The sequence below is a fragment of the Salmo salar genome, chromosome 08 (genome assembly GCF_965601325.2).
Source record: "Salmo salar chromosome 08, fSalSal1, whole genome shotgun sequence".
In the NCBI taxonomy this organism is placed as follows: Eukaryota; Metazoa; Chordata; class Actinopteri; order Salmoniformes; family Salmonidae; genus Salmo; species Salmo salar.
Genome location: NC_138298.1, coordinates 24,626,312 through 24,653,542, shown reverse-complemented (window position 1 = coordinate 24,653,542; position 27,231 = coordinate 24,626,312). Strand labels below are relative to the sequence as shown.

General features: G+C 46.8%; 1 protein-coding gene across 15 annotated transcripts in view; it reads right to left on the bottom strand.

The window, feature by feature from the left end:
* LOC106610340 (lymphoid enhancer-binding factor 1) overlaps positions 1-27,231 on the bottom strand; it is a 71,048-nt gene that overhangs the window by 22,512 nt on the left and 21,305 nt on the right. For all 15 annotated transcript variants that reach the window (XM_082978483.1, XM_082978484.1, XM_082978482.1 and 12 more), the window contains exon 4: positions 1,863-1,995. In XM_082978483.1, coding sequence (XP_082834609.1) covers positions 1,863-1,995 — 133 coding nt within the window. The remainder of the gene's footprint in view (positions 1-1,862; positions 1,996-27,231) is intronic.

Sequence of the window (27,231 nt, the reverse complement as noted above, 5' to 3'; positions counted from 1 at the left end):
ACTGTGCCTGGGCTTTCCAACTGCCTTTATGCTCTAGCGCCTGTCAGGGGTTTTACTGTGACGTTTTTTACCCAGACAGACAGTCTGTCAGGGGTTTTACTGTGACGTTTTTTACTCAGACAGACAGTCTGCCAGGGGTTTTACTGTGACGTTTTTTACTCAGACAGACAGGGAAATAGTATTATATAAGGTGACGAATGGAGGGGTAAAAAAAAGAGTAGAGAAAGATAGAGAAGAACGATAGAGAGGAAATAAAAGGGGTTTTCAGCAGTGCAGTGTGGTAAGGCCCTGACAGCCGTGCCTGTCTGAGGAGCTCTCTGCTTGATTCAGGTAGGTGGGGAGATGCGGTACGCTGTGTGGAGGAAGGTGTTCTACTTTTCTTTCTCTGAGACAGAACGTCACCCAACCACCTTGTGTAGGTGGCTGGGTGAACTTCTGCATTACATTTCCCTCTGAGGAATAGCTTTGGCTTCATGCCTCTTTGTGGAGATGGGTAGTGATGAATACGGTGCGATGTGAAAATCTTTACTACACTGAACAAAAATATAAAAAATGTGCAACAATTTCAACGATTTTACAGAGTTAAAGTTCATATTAGGAAAATCTGTCAATTGAAATAAATTCTATGGATTTCACATGACTGGGAATACAAATATGCATTTGTTGTTCACAGATACCTTTTAATATTTTTTTTTTAAAAAGGTAGGGGCATGGATCAGAAAACTCGTCAGTATCTAGTGTGACCACCATTTGCCTCGTGCTGTTGATTGTATCCTGTGGAATGTTGTCCCACAACCTCTTCAATGGCTGTGCGAAGTTGCTGGATATTGGCGGGAACTGGAGCCTCCCAAACATGCTCAATGGGTGACATGTCTGGTGAGTATGCAGGCCATGGAAGAACTGGGACATTTTCAGCTTCCTGGAATTGTGTACAAATCCTAGCGACATGGGGCCATGCATTATCATGCTGAAACATGAGGTGATGGTGGTGGATGAATGGCACGACAATGGGCCTCAGGATCTCGTCACGGTATCTCTGTGCATTCAAAATGCCATCGATAAAATGCAACTGCGTTAGTTGTACGTAGCTTATGCCTGTCCATACCATAACCCCACCGCCACCATGGGGCACACATGTTGACGTAAGCAAACCGCTCGCCCACACGACGCCATCTGCCTGGTACAGATGAACCGGGATTCACCTCTGAAGAGCACACTTCTCCAGCGTGCCAGAGGCCATCACAGGTGAGCATTTGCCCACTGAAGTCGGTTACGACGCAGAACTGCACGAGCTTCTCTGAGACAGTTTCTGACAATTCCTCATTGTGCAAACCCACAGTTTCATCAGCCGTCCGGGTGGCTGGCTTCAGACGATCCCGCAGGTGATGAAGCTGGATGTGGAGGTCCTGGGCTGGTGTGGTTACATGGGGTCTGCGGTTGTGAGGCCGGTTGGACGTACTGCCAAATTCTCTAAAACGATGTTGGAGGTGAAGTGTCTTATGGTAGAGAAATGGACATTGAATTCTCTGTCAACAGCTCTGGTGGACATTCCCGCAGTCAGCGTGCAAATTGCACGCTCCCTCAAAACATGAGACATCTGTGGCATCGTGTTGTGTGACAAAACTGCACATTTTAGAGTGGCCTTAGAATGACCCCAACACAAGGTGTGTAATGATCATGCAGTTTAATTAACTTATTGATATTCCACACCTGTCAGGTGGATGGATTATCTTGGCAAAAGACAAATGCTCACTAACAGGGATGTAAACAAATGTGTGTACAAAATATGTGTCTCCTTTGTGTTACCATGGTTAATGATGTCCACTGCTTTAGTGATTTGAGGGGAGGGGGGCATGGCCTACCTTGTTTGGGGTTGACGTCCTGGGGGTGGTGTCCGGAGTGGGGTCCGGGGGCGAAATGTTCGTCGCTGTACGTGATGAGGGGGGTGAGCGGATGGACCGCATGCGACGGCTGCACCACCGGAACCTTATTGGACTGGAACGGAGAGGGAGAGAGAGAGGAGGACACCATGAGAGAGGCAGAACACATTAAACAAGGCATTACATTACCTTTCCTCAATTCAGCTAGCAGCTAGCATTTACACAGTTTTCCAGCGCTAAATCAAGTCCCGGCCCTCTCTCCAATGACAAGGGTACAGCCGTTTGGTGATTTGTGTAGCCCACACATACACACACACACACACACACAAAGGAGCTGGTAAGATGAAAGGGGTGGTGCAGTCACAATTTTCCTGTTTTTAATTATATATCCACACCATGAGGTCGAAATAAGACTCTGAAATTGTGAAAATGCCCTTTTAGTGTAAGAGATTTTGGAGAGAAAAACCCCTGGAATTTCAGCCTGTTCAGGTGGCATGGAGTTTCTGGCCCACGGCATGACATCACAATCTGATCTGATTATTCTGACCAATGACCAGTAATCTTTTATTTGCATATGTATCCTCCTACTTTGAAGGGGTAACTGCAGTAGGCTCTAGAGTCTCTAAACGATCTTATCCGCCAATCAGGGTTGTGTATGTAAATATATTTAAATTTGTATCAACACGCCCACACGATCAGTCTGAGCATTTCAATGGCAAAAGGAGGATCAGGGAAATAAATGATTACAAATATATTTTGCTCAGTGGCATGGAGTTATATTCATGAAATAAACAGTGATTTACTAGACATATGTGATGCTAAAAAAATAATATTAAAAAAGACTGCATGGGGGCTTTAATGGCACAGTAAAAATAAAACACCTTCCCGCAGGGCAGGTCTCAATGTACTCCCCTTCCAGCCTTTCCCCAAAACCTCAAAACTTTGTTTAGCCGTGGTCCGTGAGTACTGCCCCTATTTCCTGCCTAAGGGCAGAGGGGGTTGGAAAGAAGGGGGAGAGTGGAAGAGAAAGCCCCACAGGGTAGAGTTAGAGCAGAGGTCTTAGCAGTGAGATCAAAGGCAGTCATTAGCCGGTGAATAAGAGGAGTTCATTACAGAGCCAGAGCCGGGGGAAGGAGGAGAGAAGGAGGGATGAGCGATGGAGGAGGGCTGATGGAGAGAGAAAAAGATAGGGCAAGAGAAAGAGGGAAGGTTGACAAGAGAGGGAAGGAGGAATAGAGAGGGAAGGAGGACGAGAGAGAGAAAGAACATGTTTCCCATGCCAATAAAGCCCCTTGAATTGAATTGAAAGAGAGAGAATTGAAAGAGGAGGACAAGAAAGGGAAGGAGGGAGAGAACGAGAGAGAGGACGAGAGAGAGATCTTGTAGAGACGTCTGCAGTAGAACCAAAAGGCTGGGTTAATCACGTCAGCAGTGGTCTGGCCACAGCACCCCCTTCCCTACCACCCCCCACCCCTAGGCTGACTCACAGAAGTCTGCACCCCCCCAACCCGCCCCTCCAACCCGGCCAGCCCCCCAGCCGCTTACACGCTCCAACAGCACTGAACACATGGTACTGCTTAGCCATGCTAAATCTACTACTCACAATCAGAGCCGCCAGCACTGACCCTGGACCTGCTTCTAACAGAGTCAAAACAGCATTTCTAAAGGATATATGGCTTTGTCTGAAAAAACGATCAAATATATACCGGTGTGTATAAGAATGATGGGTAAATGTATAGCATGATATTTCAAAAGGCTATACGCTTGATCTGAAAGTCATCCATCAACCAATCCTACGCATTTTGACTACACCCAATCTTGCCCAACATATAACAAATGCTATCCCTAAACAAACAAACAAACAAACATACATATAAATACATATATATGTATATATATATATATACACACACACATACAGTTGAAGTCGGAAGTTTACATACACTTAGGTTTGAGTCATTAAAACTTGTTTTTCAACCACTCCACAAATTTCTTGTTAACAAACTATAGTTTTGGCAAGTCGGTTAGGACATCTACTTTGTGTATGACACAAGTAATTTTTCCAACAATTGTTTACAGACAGATTATTTCACTTATAATTCACTGTATCACAATTCCAGTGGGTCATAAATTTACATACACTAAGTTGACTGTGCCATTAAACAGCTTAAAAAATTCCAGAAATGATGTCATGGCTTTAGAAGCTTCTGAAAGGCTAATTGACATAATTTGAGTCAATTGGAGGTGTACCTGTGGATGTATTTCAAGGCCTACCTTCAAACTCAGTGCCACTTTGCTTGACATCATGGGAAAATCAAAAGAAAATCAGTCAAAACCAATTGTAGACCTCCACAAGTCTGGTTCATCCTTGGGAGCAATTTCTAAACGCCTGAAGGTACCACGTTCATCTGTACAAACAATAGTACGCAAGTTTAAACACCATAGGACCACACAGCCATCATACCGCTCAGGAAGGAGACGCGTTCTGTCTCCTAGAGATGAAAGTACTTTGGTGTGAGAAGTGCAAATCAATCCCAGAACAACAGCAAAGGACCCTGTGAAGATGCTGGAAGAAACAGGTACAAAAGTATCCATATCCACAGTAAAACGAGTCCTATATCGACAATAACCTGAAAGGCCGCTCAGCAAGAAAGAAGCCACTGCTCCAAAACCGCCATAAAAAAGCCAGACTACGGTTTGCAACTGCACATGGGGACAAAGATCGTACTTTTTGGAGAAATGTCCTCTGATGAAACAAAAATAGAACTGTTTGGCCATAATGACCATCGTTATGTTTGGAGGAAAAAGGGGGAGGCTTGCAAGCCGAAGAACACCATCACAACCGTGAAACACGGGGGTGGCAGCATCATGTTGTGGGGGGTGCTTTGCTGCAAGAGGGACTGGTGCACTTCACAAAATAGATGGCATCATGAGGGAGGAAAATGATGTGGATATATTGAAGCAACATCTCAAGACATCAGTCAGGAAGTTAAAGCTTGGTTACAAATAGGTCTTCCAAATGGACAATGACCACAAGCATACTCCCAAAGTTGTGACAAAATGGCTTAAGGACAACAAAGTCAAGGTATTGGAGTGGCCATCACAAAGCCCTGATCTCAATCCGATAGAAAATGTGTGGGAATAACTGAAAAAGCGTGTGCGAGCAAGGAGGCCTACAAACCTGATTCAGTTACACCAGCTCTGCCAGGAAGAATGGGCCAAAATTCACGCAACTTTTTGTGGGAATCTTGTGGAAGGCTACCCGAAACCTTTGTCCCAAGTTAAACAATTTAAAGGCAATGCTACCAAATACTAATTGAGTGTATGTAAACTTCTGACCCACTGGGAATGTTTGAAAGAAATAAAAGCTGAATTAAATAATTCTCTCTACTATTATTCTGACATTTCACATTCTTAAAATAAAGTAGTGATCCTAACTGACCTAAGACAGGGAATTTTTACTAGGATTAAATGTCAGGAATTGTGAAAAACTGAGTTTAAATGTATTTGGCTAAGGTGTATGTAAACGTCCGACTTCAACTGTATATATATAAATGAATAAAACACCACTAGGTGACTTTCATTGGCTTGATTTGCAGCGAGGCGATTCGTGCTAAGGTGACATTCTCAGCATGCTAATTTTTGGCAAGGCCACAACTCCCCCTGGAATTTCCTGTGTTGCCGGACCGGACCCCTCACAGACCGGCACCAAACTACCACCTCTCCCCCTACCCCCTCTGGGAATGTCCTAACCAGGGGTTTAGCAGTAGGGTGGGGTGGATCTCAGCTATGCACACCTTACTAAAAGGGCCTTCATGCGTGTCAGATTCCGGAGCCTGGTTAAGCATCAAGACCCCCAGGTCTCAGCCCTCTCTCTTTTGCTCTCTCTCTCACACACACACACACACACACACACGCACACGCACACGCACACACACACACACACACACACACACACACACACACACACACACACACACACACACACACCAGCATCAAACATATCAAGTACGTTTGGCTTGACCACCTCTTACGTAATGTTGGATCCTGCCTCAAAATAGTCCAACATTTTTAGAACTAATTTGCATAGTAATGAAAAACACCGAAAAAAGGACTTCCGATCAAAAATACAGTGAGCATCAACTACAAAAAATGATCTAAATCCAACTTCAAACAAAATTAGCTCACTCATAGCAACTAATTAGTCCCTAAACCCTTGCTCTAAAGTCCTGACGTGTCAAGCCCAGGAGAACCCAGGTCAGCCTGGGTCAAAGGTCAGGGGATAATCTGTGTGTTGGAATAGCTTTAATGGCACTTTATACCACCAGGATGAGGACCGAAGAGGACTCCCAAATAGAGGGCCTGAATTGGGCCTGGAACAGCCAGGGACATGCCTGTACTAGCTGGGGCTAAAATTATACCATCCTCACCCCTCTTCTCTTAATTGTTACGTCTTTCAGCTCACATTTGCTTCCCTGCGGGAACGAGATAAGAACCTGGATGTAGGATTTTCATTTAAGCTCTCCAGTCTTCGGGTTCTCTTTTCCGACAGAGGGAGAAAGAGTGAGGATGGAGAGAGAGAGAGAGAGAGAGAGAGAGAGAGAGAGAGAGAGCAGAGATAGAGAGAGACAGAGAGAGAGAGAATCCTAAACCATATAAATGAGACAATATAACAAGCATGCAGTCATTGATGCAGGTACACACACAAACCCGTGCACACACTTCCCCCTATATCTCCAGCTCCATCCCATGGCAGAAAAACCAACACAGCCCACTTGCTGACGGCCTCTCTGGCACCTGAGAAAGCCGAGGAGCTTTTGAAACGCCCTTGCCTCCACCATATTGGAGAAGACCTCTTTTGTGCTCTCCCAGTTGCAGCTGTCACAGCCCATTTCCCTCAACTTCTTAATAAACTGTGCTTCCATTGTGTGCCGTCCTTAAGGTTAAATCCACCAGGGGAAACCTGGGGGCTTCTGTGACCGACACAGCTTTTACTGAATCTAGGAGGCACATATGCATACCTAAACCATAGCTCCACTACTAGCCAGTAGCATCCACTACCTAAACCATAGCCCACTACTAGCCACTAGCCAGCACCATCCTCTACCTAAACCATAGCACCACTACTAGCCAGAACCATCCTCTACCTAAACCACAGCCAACTACTAGCCAGCACCATCCTCTACCTAAACCATAGCCAACTACTAGCCAGCACCATCCTCTACCTAAACCATAGCCCACTACTAGCCAGAACCATCCTCTACCTAAACCATAGCCAACTACTAGCCACTAACCAGTACCATCCTCTACCTAAACCACAGCCAACTACTAGCCAGCACCATCCCTCCTACCTAGCCAACCAGCTAGCCCACCCACTACCTAGCCCTACGCCAGCCCATCCTCTACCTAAACCATAGCCCACTACTAGCCAGACCACCCACTCCGCCCCTCTAGCCAGCCTCCCAACACCATAGCCCACTACTAGCCAGCACCATCCTCTACCTAAACCATAGCTCCACTACTAGCCAGTACCATCCTCTACCTAAACCATAGCCCACTACTAGCCAGCACCATCCTCTACCTAAACCATAGCTCCACTACTAGCCAGTACCATCCTCTACCTAAACCATAGCCCACTACTAGCCAGCACCATCCTCTACCTAAACCATAGCACCACTACTAGCCAGGACCATCCTCTACCTAAACCATAGCCCACTACTAGCCACTAGCCAGTACCATCCTCTACCTAAACCATAGCTCCACTACTAGCCAGCACCATCCTCTACCTAAACCATAGCCCACTACTAGCCACTAACCAGCACCATCCTCTACCTAAACCATAGCACCACTACTAGCCAGCACCATCCTCTACCTAAACCATAGCATCACTACTAGCCAGTACCATCATCTACCTAAACCATAGCACCACTACTAGCCAGTACCATCATCTACCTAAACCATAGCACCACTACTAGCCAGAACCATCCTCTACCTAAACCATAGCCAACTACTAGCCAGTACCATCCACTACCTAAACCATAGCCAACTACTAGCCACTAACCAGTACCATCCTCTACCTAAACCACAGCCAACTACTAGCCAGCACCATCCTCTACCTAAACCATAGCCAACTACTAGCCAGCACCATCCTCTACCTAAACCATAGCCCACTACTAGCCAGCATCATCCTCTACCCAAACCATAGCACCACTACTAGCCACTAACCAGTACCATCCTCTACCTAAACCATAGCCCACTACTAGCCAGTACCATCCTCTACCTAAACCATAGCTCCACTACTAGCCAGTACCATCCTCTACCTAAACCATAGCCAACTACTAGCCAGAACCATCCTCTACCTAAACCATAGCCAACTACTAGCCAGCACCATCCTCTACCTAAACCATAGCCCACTACTAGCCAGCACCATCCTCTACCTAAACCATAGCCAACTACTAGCCAGAACCATCCTCTACCTAAACCATAGCCAACTACTAGCCAGCACCATCCTCTACCTAAACCATAGCACCACTACTAGCCAGTACCATCCTCTACCTAAACCATAGCACCACTACTAACCAGAACCATCCTCTACCTAAACCATAGCACCACAACTAGCCAGTACCATCCTCAACCTAAACCATAGCATCACTACTAGCCACTAGCCAGCACCAACCTCTACCTAAACCATAGCCCAGTACAATCAAGCACCATCCTCTACCTAAACCATAGCACCACCACTAGCCAGCAGCCAGTACCATCCTCTACCTAAACCATAGCATCACTACTAGCCACTAGCCAGCACCATCCTCTACCTAAACCATAGCATCACTACTAGCCACTAGCCAGCACCATCCTCTACCTAAACCATAGCATCACTACTAGCCACTAGCCAGCACCATCCTCTACCTAAACCATAGCACCACTACTAACTACTAGCCAGCACCACCCTCTACCTAAACCGAAGCACCACTACTAGCCACTAGCCAGCACCATCCTCTACCTAAACCATAGCTCCACTACTAGCCAGTACCATCCACTACCTAAACCATAGCATCACTACTAGGCAGCACCATCCTCTACCTAAACCATAGCATCACTACTAGGCAGCACCATCCTCTACCTAAACCATAGCATCACTACTAGCCACTAGCCAACACCATCCTCTACCTAAAACATAGCCCAGTACTAGCCTGTACAATCCTCTACCTAAACCATAGCATCACTATTAGCCACTAGCCAGCACCATCCTCTACCTAAACCATAGTTCCACTACTAGCCACTAGCCAGTACCATCCTCTACCTAAACCATATCAAATCAAATTTATTTATGTAGCCCTTCTTACATCAGCTGATATCTCAAAGTGCTATACAGAAACCCAGCCTAAAACCCCAAACAGCAAGCAATGCAGGTGTAGAAGCACGGTGGCTAGGAAAAACTCCCTAGAAAGGCCAAAACCTAGGAAGAAACCTAGAGAGGAACCAGGCTATGAGGGGTGGCCAGTCCTCTTCTGGCTGTGTCCCGGGTGGAGATTATAACAGCACATGGCCTAGATGTTCAAATGTTCATAAATGACCAGCATGGTCAAATAATAATAATCATAGTAGTTGTCGAGGGTGCAACAAGTCAGTAACACAAGAGTAAGTGTCAGTTGGCTTTTTCACAGCCGATCTTTGAGAGTATCTCTACCGCTCCTGCTGTCTCTAGAGAGTTGAAAACAGCAGGTCTGGGACAGGTAGCACGTCCGGTGAATAGGTCAGGGTTCCAGCAGGTCTGGGACAGCAGGTCTGGGACAGGTAGCACGTCCGGTGAACAGGTCAGGGTTCCATAGCTGCGGGCAGAACAGTGGGAACTGGAGCAGCAGCACGGCCAGGTGAACTGGGGACAGCAAGGAGTCATCAAGCCAGGTAGTACCTAAACCATAGCACCACTACTAGCCAGTAGCCAGGACCATCCTCTACCTAAACCATAGCATCAATACTACCCACTAGCCAGCACCATCCTCTACCTAAACCATAGCACCACTACTAGCTATAAGCCAGAACCATCCTCTACCTAAACCATAGCACCACTACTAGCCATAAGCCAGCACCATCCTCTACCTAAACCATAGCACCACTACTAGCCATAAGCCAGCACCATCCTCTACCTAAACCATAACCCACTACTAACCAGCACCATCCTCTACCTAAACCATAGCACCACTACGAGCCACTAACCAGGACCATCCTCTACCTAAACCATAGGCAACTAATAGCCAGAACCATCCTCTACCTAAACCATAGCACACTACTAGCCAGCACCATCCTCTACCTAAACCATAGCACACTACTAGCCAGCACCATCCTCTACCTAAACCATAGCCCACTACTAGCCAGCATCCTCCTCAACCTAAACCATAGCACCACTACTAGCCAGTACCATCCTCTACCTAAACCATAACACCACTACTAGCCAACACCATCCTCTACCTAAACCACAGCCCACAACTAGCCAGAACCATCCTCTACCCAAACCATAGCCCACTACTAGCCAGTACCATCCTCTACCTAAACCATAACACCACTACTAGCCAACACCATCCTCTACCTAAACCACAGCCCACTACTAGCCAGAACCATCCTCTACCCAAACCATAGCCCACTACTAGCCAGCATCATCCTCTACCTAAACCATAGCCCACTACTAGCCAGCACCATCCTCTACCTAAACCATAGCCAACTACTAGCCAGAACCATCCTCTACCTAAACCATAGCTCCACTACTAACCAGCACCATCCACTACCTAAGCCATAGCCCACTACTAACCAGGACCATCCTCTACCTAAACCATAGCCAACTACTAGCCAGCACCATCCTCTACCTAAACCATAGCCCACTACTAGCCAGCACCATCCTCTACCTAAACCATAGCCCACTACTAGCCAGCACCATCCTCTACCTAAACCATAGCACCACTACGAGCCACTAGCCAGTACCATCCTCTACCTAAACCATAGCCAACTAATAGCCAGAACCATCCTCTACCTAAACCATAGCCCACTACTAGCCAGCACCATCCTCTACCTAAACCATAGCATCACTACTAGCCACTAGCCAGCACCATCCTCTACCTAAACCATAGCACCACTACCAGCCAGCACCATCCTCTACCTAAACCATAGCCCACTACTAGCCAGCACCATCCTCTACCTAAACCATAGCCCACTACTAGCCAGCACCACCCTCTACCTAAAGCATAGCCCAGTACTAGCCAGCACCATCCTCTACCTAAACCATAGCCCACTACTAGACAGCACCATCCTCTACCTAAACCATAGCTCCACTACTAGCCACTAGCCAGCACCATCCTCTGACAAAACCATATAACTACTACAAGCCAGCACCATCCTCTACCTAAACCATAGCCCACTACTAGCCAGCACATCCTCTAACCAAAACGAAAGCCAACTACTAGCCAGCACCATCCTCTACCTAAACCATAGCACTACTACTAGCCAGAACCATCCTCTACCCAAACCATAGCACCACTACTAGCCACTAGCCAGTACCATCCTCTAACTAAACCATAGCATCAATACTAGCCAGCACCATCCTCTACCTAAACCATAGCACCACTACTAGCCACTAGCCAGTACCATCCTCTACCTAAACCATAGCCAACTACTAACCAGCACCATCATCTACCTAAACCATAGCCCACTACTAACCAGTACCATCCTCTACCTAAACCATAGCACCACTACTAGCCAGCACCATCCTCTACCTAAACCATAGCATCACTACTAGCCACTAGCCAGCACCATCCTCTACCTAAACCATAGCACCACTACCAGCCAGCACCATCCTCTACCTAAACCATAGCCCACTACTAGCCAGCACCATCCTCTACCTAAACCATAGCCCACTACTAGCCAGCACCACCCTCTACCTAAAGCATAGCCCAGTACTAGCCAGCACCATCCTCTACCTAAACCATAGCCCACTACTAGACAGCACCATCCTCTACCTAAACCATAGCTCCACTACTAGCCACTAGCCAGCACCATCCTCTGACAAAACCATATAACTACTACAAGCCAGCACCATCCTCTACCTAAACCATAGCCCACTACTAGCCAGCACATCCTCTAACCAAAACGAAAGCCAACTACTAGCCAGCACCATCCTCTACCTAAACCATAGCACTACTACTAGCCAGAACCATCCTCTACCCAAACCATAGCCAACTACTAGCCAGCACATCCTCTAACCAAAACGAAAGCCAACTACTAGCCAGCACCATCCTCTACCTAAACCATAGCACCACTACTAGCCAGCACCATCATCTACCTAAACCATAGCCAACTACTAGCCAGAACCATCCTCTACCCAAACCATAGCACCACTACTAGCCACTAGCCAGTACCATCCTCTACCTAAACCATAGCATCACTACTAGCCAGCACCATCCTCTACCTAAACCATAGCACCACTACTAGCCACTAGCCAGTACCATCCTCTACCTAAACCATAGCTCCACTACTAACCAGCACCATCCACTACCTAAGCCATAGCCCACTACTAACCAGCACCATCCTCTACCTAAACCATAGCCAACTACTAGCCAGTACCATCCTCTACCCAAACCATAGCCCACTACTAGCCACTAGCCAGTACCATCCTCTACCTAAACCATAGCCAACTACTAACCAGCACCATCATCTACCTAAACCATAGCCCACTACTAACCAGTACCATCCTCTACCTAAACCATAGCATCACTACTAGCCAGCACCATCCTCTACCTAAACCATAGCTCCACTACTAGCCACGAGCCAGTACCATTCATTACTTAAACCAGAGCTCCACTACTAGCCAGCACCATCATCTACCTAAACCATAGCCCACTACTAGCCAGCACCACCCTCTACCTAAAGCATAGCCCAGTACTAGCCAGCACCATCCTCTACCTAAACCATAGCCCACTACTAGACAGCACCATCCTCTACCTAAACCATAGCTCCACTACTAGCCACTAGCCAGCACCATCCTCTGACAAAACCATATAACTACTACAAGCCAGCACCATCCTCTACCTAAACCATAGCCCACTACTAGCCAGCACATCCTCTAACCAAAACGAAAGCCAACTACTAGCCAGCACCATCCTCTACCTAAACCATAGCACTACTACTAGCCAGAACCATCCTCTACCCAAACCATAGCCAACTACTAGCCAGCACATCCTCTAACCAAAACGAAAGCCAACTACTAGCCAGCACCATCCTCTACCTAAACCATAGCACCACTACTAGCCAGCACCATCATCTACCTAAACCATAGCCAACTACTAGCCAGAACCATCCTCTACCCAAACCATAGCACCACTACTAGCCACTAGCCAGTACCATCCTCTACCTAAACCATAGCATCACTACTAGCCAGCACCATCCTCTACCTAAACCATAGCACCACTACTAGCCACTAGCCAGTACCATCCTCTACCTAAACCATAGCTCCACTACTAACCAGCACCATCCACTACCTAAGCCATAGCCCACTACTAACCAGCACCATCCTCTACCTAAACCATAGCCAACTACTAGCCAGTACCATCCTCTACCCAAACCATAGCCCACTACTAGCCACTAGCCAGTACCATCCTCTACCTAAACCATAGCCAACTACTAACCAGCACCATCATCTACCTAAACCATAGCCCACTACTAACCAGTACCATCCTCTACCTAAACCATAGCATCACTACTAGCCAGCACCATCCTCTACCTAAACCATAGCTCCACTACTAGCCACGAGCCAGTACCATTCATCACCTAAACCAGAGCTCCACTACTAGCCAGCACCATCATCTACCTAAACCATAGCCAACTACTAGCCAGAACCATCCTCTACCTAAACCATAGCCCACTACTAGCCAGCACCATCCTCTACCTAAACCATAGCACCACTACTAGCCAGCACCATCCTCTACCTAAACCATAGCACCACTACTAGCCACTAGCCAGTACCATTCATTACCTAAACCAGAGCTCCACTACTAGCCAGCACCATCATCTACCTAAACCATAGCCCACTACTAACCAGTACCATCCTCTACCTAAACCATAGCACCACTACTAGCCACTAGCCAGTACCATTCATTACTTAAACCAGAGCTCCACTACTAGCCAGCACCATCATCTACCTAAACCATAGCCAACTACTAGCCAGAACCATCCTCTACCTAAACCATAGCCCACTACTAGCCAGCACATCCTCTAACCAAAACGAAAGCCAACTACTAGCCAGCACCATCCTCTACCTAAACCATAGCACTACTACTAGCCAGAACCATCCTCTACCCAAACCATAGCCAACTACTAGCCAGAACCATCCTCTACCCAAACCATAGCCCACTACTAGCCAGCACATCCTCTAACCAAAACGAAAGCCAACTACTAGCCAGCACCATCCTCTACCTAAACCATAGCACCACTACTAGCCAGAACCATCCTCTACCCAAACCATAGCACCACTACTAGCCACTAGCCAGTACCATCCTCTAACTAAACCATAGCATCAATACTAGCCAGCACCATCCTCTACCTAAACCATAGCACCACTACTAGCCACTAGCCAGTACCATCCTCTACCTAAACCATAGCCAACTACTAACCAGCACCATCATCTACCTAAACCATAGCCCACTACTAACCAGTACCATCCTCTACCTAAACCATAGCACCACTACTAGCCAGCACCATCCTCTACCTAAACCATAGCATCACTACTAGCCACTAGCCAGCACCATCCTCTACCTAAACCATAGCACCACTACCAGCCAGCACCATCCTCTACCTAAACCATAGCCCACTACTAGCCAGCACCATCCTCTACCTAAACCATAGCCCACTACTAGCCAGCACCACCCTCTACCTAAAGCATAGCCCAGTACTAGCCAGCACCATCCTCTACCTAAACCATAGCCCACTACTAGACAGCACCATCCTCTACCTAAACCATAGCTCCACTACTAGCCACTAGCCAGCACCATCCTCTGACAAAACCATATAACTACTACAAGCCAGCACCATCCTCTACCTAAACCATAGCCCACTACTAGCCAGCACATCCTCTAACCAAAACGAAAGCCAACTACTAGCCAGCACCATCCTCTACCTAAACCATAGCACTACTACTAGCCAGAACCATCCTCTACCCAAACCATAGCCAACTACTAGCCAGCACATCCTCTAACCAAAACGAAAGCCAACTACTAGCCAGCACCATCCTCTACCTAAACCATAGCACCACTACTAGCCAGCACCATCATCTACCTAAACCATAGCCAACTACTAGCCAGAACCATCCTCTACCCAAACCATAGCACCACTACTAGCCACTAGCCAGTACCATCCTCTACCTAAACCATAGCATCACTACTAGCCAGCACCATCCTCTACCTAAACCATAGCACCACTACTAGCCACTAGCCAGTACCATCCTCTACCTAAACCATAGCTCCACTACTAACCAGCACCATCCACTACCTAAGCCATAGCCCACTACTAACCAGCACCATCCTCTACCTAAACCATAGCCAACTACTAGCCAGTACCATCCTCTACCCAAACCATAGCCCACTACTAGCCACTAGCCAGTACCATCCTCTACCTAAACCATAGCCAACTACTAACCAGCACCATCATCTACCTAAACCATAGCCCACTACTAACCAGTACCATCCTCTACCTAAACCATAGCATCACTACTAGCCAGCACCATCCTCTACCTAAACCATAGCTCCACTACTAGCCACGAGCCAGTACCATTCATCACCTAAACCAGAGCTCCACTACTAGCCAGCACCATCATCTACCTAAACCATAGCCAACTACTAGCCAGAACCATCCTCTACCTAAACCATAGCCCACTACTAGCCAGCACCATCCTCTACCTAAACCATAGCACCACATACTAGCCAGCACCATCCTCTACCTAAACCATAGCACCACTACTAGCCACTAGCCAGTACCATTCATTACCTAAACCAGAGCTCCACTACTAGCCAGCACCATCATCTACCTAAACCATAGCCCACTACTAACCAGTACCATCCTCTACCTAAACCATAGCACCACTACTAGCCACTAGCCAGTACCATTCATTACTTAAACCAGAGCTCCACTACTAGCCAGCACCATCATCTACCTAAACCATAGCCAACTACTAGCCAGAACCATCCTCTACCTAAACCATAGCCCACTACTAGCCAGCACATCCTCTAACCAAAACGAAAGCCAACTACTAGCCAGCACCATCCTCTACCTAAACCATAGCACTACTACTAGCCAGAACCATCCTCTACCCAAACCATAGCCAACTACTAGCCAGAACCATCCTCTACCCAAACCATAGCCCACTACTAGCCAGCACATCCTCTAACCAAAACGAAAGCCAACTACTAGCCAGCACCATCCTCTACCTAAACCATAGCACCACTACTAGCCAGAACCATCCTCTACCCAAACCATAGCACCACTACTAGCCACTAGCCAGTACCATCCTCTAACTAAACCATAGCATCAATACTAGCCAGCACCATCCTCTACCAAAACCATAGCACCACTACTAGCCACTAGCCAGTACCATCCTCTACCTAAACCATAGCCAACTACTAACCAGCACCATCATCTACCTAAACCATAGCCCACTACTAACCAGTACCATCCTCTACCTAAACCATAGCACCACTACTAGCCAGCACCATCCTCTACCTAAACCATAGCATCACTACTAGCCACTAGCCAGCACCATCCTCTACCTAAACCATAGCACCACTACCAGCCAGCACCATCCTCTACCTAAACCATAGCCCACTACTAGCCAGCACCATCCTCTACCTAAACCATAGCCCACTACTAGCCAGCACCACCCTCTACCTAAAGCATAGCCCAGTACTAGCCAGCACCATCCTCTACCTAAACCATAGCCCACTACTAGCCAGCACCATCCTCTACCTAAACCATAGCTCCACTACTAGCCACTAGCCAGCACCATCCTCTGACAAAACCATATAACTACTACAAGCCAGCACCATCCTCTACCTAAACCATAGCCCACTACTAGCCAGCACCATCCTCTAACCTAAACGAAAGCCAACTACTAGCCAGCACCATCCTCTACCTAAACCATAGCACTACTACTAGCCAGAACCATCCTCTACCCAAACCATAGCCAACTACTAGCCAGCACATCCTCTAACCAAAACGAAAGCCAACTACTAGCCAGCACCATCCTCTACCTAAACCATAGCACCACTACTAGCCAGCACCATCCTCTACCTAAACCATAGCCCACTACTAGCCAGCACCATCCTCTACCTAAACCATAGCCCACTACTAGCCAGCACATCCTCTAACCAAAACGAAAGCCAACTACTAGCCAGCACCATCCTCTACCTAAACCATAGCACTACTACTAGCCAGAACCATCCTCTACCCAAACCATAGCCCACTACTAGCCAGCACCATCCTCTAACCTAAACCATAGCCCACTACTAGCCAGCACCATCCTCTACCTAAACCATAGCACCACTACTAGCCAGCACCATCCTCTACCTAAACCATAGCCAACTACTAGCCAGAACCATCCTCTACCTAAACCATAGCACCACTACTAGCCACTAGCCAGTACCATCCTCTACCTAAACCATAGCATCACTACTAGCCAGCACCATCCTCTACCTAAACCATAGCACCACTACTAGCCACTAGCCAGTACCATCCTCTACCTAAACCATAGCTCCACTACTAACCAGCACCATCCACTACCTAAGCCATAGCCCACTACTAACCAGCACCATCCTCTACCTAAACCATAGCCACACTACTAGCCAGCACCATCCTCTACCTAAACCATAGCACCACTACTAGCCACTAGCCAGTACCATCCTCTACCTAAACCATAGCCCACTACTAGCCAGCACCATCATCTACCTAAACCATAGCCCACTACTAGCCAGTACCATCCTCTACCTAAACCATAGCATCACTACTAGCCAGCACCATCCTCTACCTAAACCATAGCTCCACTACTAGCCACGAGCCAGTACCATTCATCACCTAAACCAGAGCTCCACTACTAGCCAGCACCATCATCTACCTAAACCATAGCCAACTACTAGCCAGAACCATCCTCTACCTAAACCATAGCCCACTAATAGCCAGCACCATCCTCTACCTAAACCATAGCCCACTACTAGCCAGCACATCCTCTAACCAAAACGAAAGCCAACTACTAGCCAGCACCATCCTCTACCTAAACCATAGCACTACTACTAGCCAGAACCATCCTCTACCCAAACCATAGCCAACTACTAGCCAGAACCATCCTCTACCCAAACCATAGCCCACTACTAGCCAGCACATCCTCTAACCAAAACGAAAGCCAACTACTAGCCAGCACCATCCTCTACCTAAACCATAGCACCACTACTAGCCAGAACCATCCTCTACCCAAACCATAGCACCACTACTAGCCACTAGCCAGTACCATCCTCTACCTAAACCATAGCATCAATACTAGCCAGCACCATCCTCTACCTAAACCATAGCACCACTACTAGCCACTAGCCAGTACCATCCTCTACCTAAACCATAGCCAACTACTAACCAGCACCATCATCTATCTAAACCATAGCCCACTACTAACCAGTACCATCCTCTACCTAAACCATAGCATCACTACTAGCCAGCACCATCCTCTACCTAAACCATAGCTCCACTACTAGCCACTAGCCAGTACCATTCATTACCTAAACCAGAGCTCCACTACTAGCCAGCACCATCATCTACCTAAACCATAGCCAACTACTAGCCAGAACCATCCTCTACCTAAACCATAGCCCACTACTAGCCAGCACCATCCTCTACCTAAACCATAGCACCACTACTAGCCACTAGCCAGTACCATTCATTACCTAAACCAGAGCTCCACTACTAGCCAGCAGCCATCATCTACCTAAACCATAGCCCACTACTAGCCAGAACCATCCTCTACCTAAACCATAGCCCACTACTAGCCAGCACCATCCTCTACCTAAACCATAGCCCACTACTAGCCAGCACATCCTCTAACCAAAACGAAAGCCAACTACTAGCCAGCACCATCCTCTACCTAAACCATAGCACTACTACTAGCCAGAACCATCCTCTACCCAAACCATAGCCAACTACTAGCCAGAACCATCCTCTACCCAAACCATAGCCCACTACTAGCCAGCACCATCCTCTACCTAAACCATAGCACCACTACTAGCCAGAACCATCCTCTACCCAAACCATAGCACCACTACTAGCCACTAGCCAGTACCATCCTCTACCTAAACCATAGCATCACTACTAGCCAGCACCATCCTCTACCTAAACCATAGCACCACTACTAGCCACTAGCCAGTACCATCCTCTACCTAAACCATAGCTCCACTACTAACCAGCACCATCCACTACTTAAGCCATAGCCCACTACTAACCAGCACCATCCTCTACCTAAACCATAGCCAACTACTAGCCAGTACCATCCTCTACCCAAACCATAGCCCACTACTAGCCACTAGCCAGTAACATCCTCTACCTAAACCATAGCCAACTACTAACCAGCACCATCATCTACCTAAACCATAGCCCACTACTAACCAGTACCATCCTCTACCTAAACCATAGCATCACTACTAGCCAGCACCATCCTCTACCTAAACCATAGCTCCACTACTAGCCACTAGCCAGTACCATTCATTACCTAAACCAGAGCTCCACTACTAGCCAGCACCATCATCTACCTAAACCATAGCCAACTACTAGCCAGAACCATCCTCTACCTAAACCATAGCCCACTACTAGCCAGCACCATCCTCTACCTAAACCATAGCACCACTACTAGCCAGCACCATCCTCTACCTAAACCATAGCACCACTACTAGCCACTAGCCAGTACCATTCATTACCTAAACCAGAGCTCCACTACTAGCCAGCACCATCATCTACCTAAACCATAGCCAACTACTAGCCAGCACCATCATCTACCTAAACCATAGCCCACTACTAACCAGTACCATCCTCTACCTAAACCATAGCACCACTACTAGCCACTAGCCAGTACCATTCATTACTTAAACCAGAGCTCCACTACTAGCCAGCACCATCATCTACCTAAACCATAGCCAACTACTAGCCAGAACCATCCTCTACCTAAACCATAGCCCACTACTAGCCAGCACCATCCTCTACCTAAAGCATAGCACCACTACTAGCCAGCACCATCCTCTACCTAAACCAGAGCTCCACTACTAGCCAGCACCATCCTCTACCTAAACCATAGCCCACTACTAGCCAGCACCATCCTCTACCTAAACCATAGCCCACTACTAGCCAGCACCATCCTCTACCTAAACCATAGCCCACTACTAGCCAGCACCATCCTCTACCTACACCATAGCCCACTACTAGCCAGCACCATCCTCTACCTAAACCATAGCCCACTACTAGCCAGCACCATCCTCTACCTAAACCATAGCCCACTACTAGCCAGAACCATCCTCTACCTAAACCATAGCCCACTACTAGCCAGCACCATCCTCTACCTAATCCCTAGCCCACTACTAGCCAGCACCATCCTCTACCTAAACCATAGCACCACTACTAGCCAGTACCATCCTCTACCTAAACCATAGCACCACTACTAGCCACTAACCAGTACCATCCTCTACCTAAACCATAGCTCCACTACTAGCCAGCACCATCCTCTACCTAAACCATAACACCACTACTAGCCACTAGCCAGTACCATCCTCTACCTAAACCATAGCACCACTACTAGCCATTAGCCAGCACCATCCTCTACCTAAACCATAGCATCACTACTAGCCACTAGCCAGCACCATCCTCTACCTAAACCACAGCACCACTACTAGCCAGCACCATCCTCTACCTAAACCATTGCACCACTACTAGCCACTAGCCCGCACCATCCTCTGACTAAACCATAGCCCACTACTAGCCACTAGCCAGTACCATCCTCTACCTAAACCATAGCACCACTACTAGGCAGCACCATCCTCTACCTCAACCATAGCACCACTACTAGCCAGTACCATCCTCTACCTAAACCATAGCACCACTACTAGCCAGACCATCCTCTACCAAACCATAGCCCACTACTAGCCAGCACCATCCTCTACAAACCATAGACCCACTACTAGCCAGCCATCCTCTACCGAAACCAAGCCCACTACTAGCCAGAACCATCCTCTACCTAAACCATAGCCCACTACTAGCCAGCACCATCCTCTACTTAAACCATAGACCACTACTAGCCACTAGCCAGCACCATCCTCTACCTAAACCATACACCACTATTACCCAGCACCATCCTCTACCTAAACCATAGCACCACTATTAGCCACTAGCCAGCACCATCCTCTACCTAAATCATAGCACCACGACTAGCCAGCACCATCCTCTACCTAAATCATAGCCCACTACTGGCCAGCACCATCCTCTACCTAAATCATAGCACCACTATTAGCCACTAGCCAGCACCATCCTCTACCTAAACCATAGCACCACTACTAGCCACTAGCCAGCACCATCCTCTACCTAAATCACAGCACCAAGATGTCTGTATACAGATGCCAAAATAAAACGCTAAATTGTCACAATATTAAATGGACACGGAGAGTTTTGGGGGACTTGACTTGCACAAGGAGAAGGAAGGGTTATTTCCGTTCCCCCAGAAAGCAAGTCATTGGAGTTGACCGGGCACAACTGAAGGAGCTGCCATTTAAAAACGTTATTAATTCAGGTGGTTTCTTATGGACTAGCCGCACCTTCCTTCCTTTAAACCACTCCCTGCTTCAAGTTTACAAAAAAAGAGTTTAAAAAAAAATACTTTTGTACTAAGCTGTTAGAGGAAGTGGTTGCACAGCTCTGACTTGACCATGACCGTGGAGGGTCATGCAATGTCGCCGCGATTTGATCGCCCCTTCTTATCCCCCATGACGATTGCTCAAACTGTGGCGACAGCGGTCTTTTTTTAATGTCAGGGAAGAAATAGGCTTAGGTTCTCTTTTCTATTCATATTTCACACACAGAGACAGAGAGAGGGCACGGATTTGGAAATAAACGTTCCGTTTGAGAATTTTATAACCAGGCTTGGCCGGGCCATTTTCAGGCGGCCTCAGATGTGGTTTGAAAAGAAATTCATTGCGCGGAACTGGAGCTGGCAGAGAGCCACGGTGTTTGAGAGGAGAAACCCTAGCGCCAACGCTTTGCTTTGTAACAGAACAGGGAGGCTCAATGCCTTGGCGTGCTACTCTCTCTCTCTCTGTGTGTGTGTGTGTGTGTGTGTGTGTGTGTGTGTGTGTGTGTGTGTGTGTGTGTGTGTGCGTGTGTGTGTGCGTGTGTGCGTGCGCGTGTGTGTGTGTGCCACAAATGGGGGGTGCTGCTTGGGTAAAGAAAACTTGTGTCTTGTGTGAAGGAGGTTAGATGGATGGGTGGTCGGATACAGCCCAGTTCATTTCCTGGGTGACCCCACTGCTGTTAGACTTAAGGTTGTATTCCACACAGAGTCAGGATCTAGTATGGGTACCATTGTGAGGGAGCGTAGTCATTCTGCTGGTACAGATCAGTGTGTCTGTGCACACAAGTGCATATTTGTGTGCGTGTGTACGTGTGTGCTTGTGAATGTATGTGTGTATACCTGCATGGATATACAGACGTCCCATCTTAATTTGATCCATTTCTCATACGGGAAAATAATCCTGCAGCAACAGGAAATGTGAATTATTATGTGGATTATAATTAAATTGTAATTTTTGTAAGGGTTGATACATTTTCAGTAAGGATTAATCAAGTTTGACATTATAAAGTGGAAATAACTAACTTTTTAGTCGTGAATCTGGTTCTGGAGGCAGCTCTGCAGTGGTCACTAGGCGACACAGTCACAAAGTCCTAGAATCTGATTTTAAACCTAACCACACTGCTAACCCTAATGCCTAACACTGATATCGCCACCCCTTCCCTTGCATCGTGTACAGCGCTAGTTGACAGTTGGCTAACCCTGTTACACAGTCTCAGATGGGAAGGGATTCTCCACCCCCCCACCACCTTTCCTTCCCCTACTGCCTGCTTGGCATCTCTAACTCTTCTCCCCCCCCTCACCTTTTGTGCTCCACTCAATTATCCCTCGTCTGCCGAGTGAGGGGGGAGGGAAAACAAAAAAAATGGGGAAGTTTATAACAATCGCTTCCTACTTCTGTAATTTATATGCAATGAGGACTCAGCGTGCCAGTAGCTACAATTGAGTGTGCGTCGGAACCACGTGAGGCGTTTCCACAAACCGCCGAGGACTGAGAGACTAAAGTGGCAGTTCTGCAGCCAGGGCCCTTTACCAGCCACACCTGAACGTACTCTGAACGTACTAGAGAGAGAGAGAGAGAGAGAGAGAGAGAGAGAGAGAGAGAGAGAGAGAGAGAGAGAGAGAGAGAGAGAGAGAGAGAGAGAGAGAGAGAGAGAGAGAGAGAGAGAGAGATGTTGCCACAAAGGCAAGCAGTGAAGAACAAACACCACTGTAAATACACACACAGAAAGAGACACAGACAGACAGAGAGCGAGATCAAAGGTATAACCACAGACAACAGAATGTGTTGCCACCCTCAGAGGGAAAGCAGAGAAGAGGTGAAGCCTGAAAACCGGATGCTTACGGTTTCGTCATAGCGCGCTCAGGCCTTTCTTTTACGTTAGGTTAATGTTCTGGTTAGCTTGACGATTACTCTTCTTGGCCAGTTCACACACATATTCCCGCTGCGTTATCCAGATGTCTGGATTGCTGCACACCTGCTTGACCACACGTGACCTTTTGGTCTGTGTTTCAGGCAGGACTGTTTGATGACAAGCGACACACAATCTGTCTATGAGTCAGTCAGCACATACTAGCATGTTAGAGGACAATCAATGTAAATACATACATTACAGAGGAAAATCACAGTGTATACATACATTACAGAGGAAAATCAAAGTGTATACATACAGTACAGAGGAATATCACAGTGTATACATACAGTACAGAGGAATATCACAGTGTATACATACAGTACAGAGGAAAATGACAGTGTATACATACAGTACAGAGGAATATCACAGTGTATACATACAGTACAGAGGAATATCACAGTGTATACATACAGTACAGAGGAAAACAACAGTGTATAGATACAGTACAGAGGAAAATCACTGTGTACATACAGTACAGAGGAAAACAACAGTGTATAGATACAGTACAGAGAAAAACAACAGTGTATAGATACAGTACAGAGGAAAACAACAGTGTATAGATACAGTACAGAGGAAAATTACAGTGCATACATACAGTACAGAGGAAAACAACAGTGTATAGATACAGTACAGAGGACAATTACAGTGCATACATACAGTACAGAGGGAAATCTCAGTGCATACATACAGTACAGAGGAAAATCTCAGTGTATACATACAGTACAGAGGAAAATCACTGTGTACATACAGTAAAGAGGAAAATCTCAGTGTATACATTCAGTACAGAGGAAAATCTCAGTGTATACATACAGTACAGAGGAAAATCACTGTGTACATACAGTACAGAGGAACATCACAGTGTATACATACAGTACATTAATGTAGACTAGATTGACATGACACTTCAGCCTCTATTGAAATGATTTCAGTCTTTCTCAGATATTAGTCTTTCTCAGAAAGTAAAGAACGGGAGATCAACCAGACGAGAGCAAAACCAGCCCAGATACTGCCTCTCCTAGCTTGTTTAAACACTTGTTCTCAGACACAGTGCCACTGATGACTCCGTACAGGGCTACTGTAAAAAGCTGTGGACACAAAGGCATTAGATAGAGAGAACAGTGGGCGTGGGACATACTAAAGCCCTATGGAGACATACATAGTCTGGCCAGGTGTTCCCTCTCAGTGGCTCTGTGTGTGTGGAATGCCTGACCTTTTCACAACAAAGGTGAGCAAACACACTCGCTCAAAAACCGGCCCCCTCCCAGTGTCTCTCCGTTTATAGGCCACAGAAAGAAAGGGACCGCCACTCTCCTCTACCTCTCCACCAAAACACACTACCAACCCGGGTGAAGCTTAAATAAATAACCAATTACTATTCCCAGAGTGGTTTGAACCCCCAGGAAGTCAGTCAGCCAGCCCAGCTCTCGGTGAAGTGTTAAAAATTGAACGTTTTATTGGCAGGATGGCCTTTTGGCCAGGGGGCTTAATGTAACGAAACCCAATTAATAAGAGAAGAAAGCCAGGCCGCCAGCGAGGGATGGAGGGAGGAGAGGGAGGGAATGGGGGAGCTCCACGCGCCAAGGGTAATGAGAGGAACGAGGGGAGTGAACGAACGAGGGGATAGAGAGGAGTGGAGGAGGAAATGAAAGTCTGCCCCGGAGAGAAATGTACAGCCATGAACTGGAACCCCCCCCCCCCATTCCCCTCACCCCTGTCCTCAATCTCATAGCGTCAGTGACAGTCCAATAGTTCAGCCTAGTCTGAACTAGTTATTCCAAAACCTTACATTAACATTGACACCCCTGTTTTTTATTTTTTTTACTTTCAACTTAAACTTCTCCCTTTACATATATTTGCATTGACCAAAACCCATTTGTCAATGCGACAGTGATGTTGACGGAATTACAGTGGGAATCTAACGTCCGACGAAGCAGTCACTTATCATAAGACCTCCCTTAAACAACAAACGCCACCGTGAGAACATACAAACACCGTACATTAATGCACAGCGAGACACCACACGACGGGCACATAGCGAAACGCTAGACACACACAGCCCGCAAAACAAACACTAACGTACACACACACACACATTCTAGATTACACAGCCACCCTCCCCCCTCCCCACAGTCATCCTGCTCTGCCTGCATATGCAAACAAAGGGCCCCATTTACAGCTAAGTGTCATTTCTCCATATCACCAAACAGAAGCTCTGAATAGGACACAGATGAATTAGGAGGTATTACCCAACATCCTTGAGTTTTTAGATTGAGGATTCAACAGAGGCTGAATGGGGGGGTTTCATAACCCAAACTCATTGACCCCTCTGGCTTCAAGTGTATTGCCCCAAGCGAACCAATCACACTGGCTCGCACTCTCCTCTTATGAAGGTGCCAGTTGGGATAATGTGTGTGAAATAGGCCCGCTCTGATGAAAAGACACAGGTTTCATTTTCTCAAAGTGTAGAAACTCCTTGTGTGTTGGCCATTAGAAGCACTGAGTTCTAACAACAAAGTAGCTGAACTCTCTATGGGGAAACACTTAAAGGACTATAGAAATGATAGTCCCTGTCAAATGGGTTAAAGATGCTCTACAGCTATTTTTTTTACATTTCCTGTTGAAAAACAATACCCAGGTATACATACAGTAATGTACATACACCTTAGCCAAATACATTTAAACTCAGTTTTTCACAATTCCTGACATTTAATCCTAGTAACAATTCCCTGTCTTAGGTCAGTTAGTATCACCACTTTATTTTAAGAATGTGAAATGCCAGAATAATAGTAGAGAGAATGATTTATTTCAGCTTTTATTTCTTTCATCACATTCCCAGTGGGTCAGAAGTTCACATACACTCAATTAGTATTTGGTAGCATTGCCTTTAAATTGTTTAACTTGGGTCAAACATTTCGGGTAGCCTTCCACAAGCTTCCCACAATAAGTTGGGTGAATTTTGGCCCATTCCTTCTGACAAAGCTGGTGTAACTGAGTCAGGTTTGTAGGCCTCCTTGCTCACATAAACTTTTTCAGTTCTGCCCACAAATGTTCTATAGGATTGAGGTCAGGGCTTTGTGATGGCCACTCCAATACCTTGACATTGTTGTCCTTAAGCCATTTTCGCACAACTTTGGGAGTATGCTTGTGGTCATTGTTCATTTGGAAGACCCATTTGCGACCAAGCTTTAACTTCCTGACTGATGTCTTGAGATGTTGCTTCAATATAGCCACATCATTTTCCTTCCTCATGATGCCTCCTATTTTGTTAAGTGCACTAGTCCCTCCTGCAGCAAAGCACCCCCCACAACATGATGCTGCCACCCCATTGCTTCATGGTTGGGATGGTGTTCTTCGGTTTGCAAGCCTCCCCCTTTTTCCTCCAAACATAACGATGGTCATTATGGCCAAATAGTTCTATTTTTGTTTCATCAGACCAGAGGAAATTTCTCCAAAAAGTACGATCTTTGTCCCCATGTGTAGTTGCAAACCGTAGCCTGGCTTTTTTATGGCAGTTTTGGAGCAATGGTTTCTTCCTTGA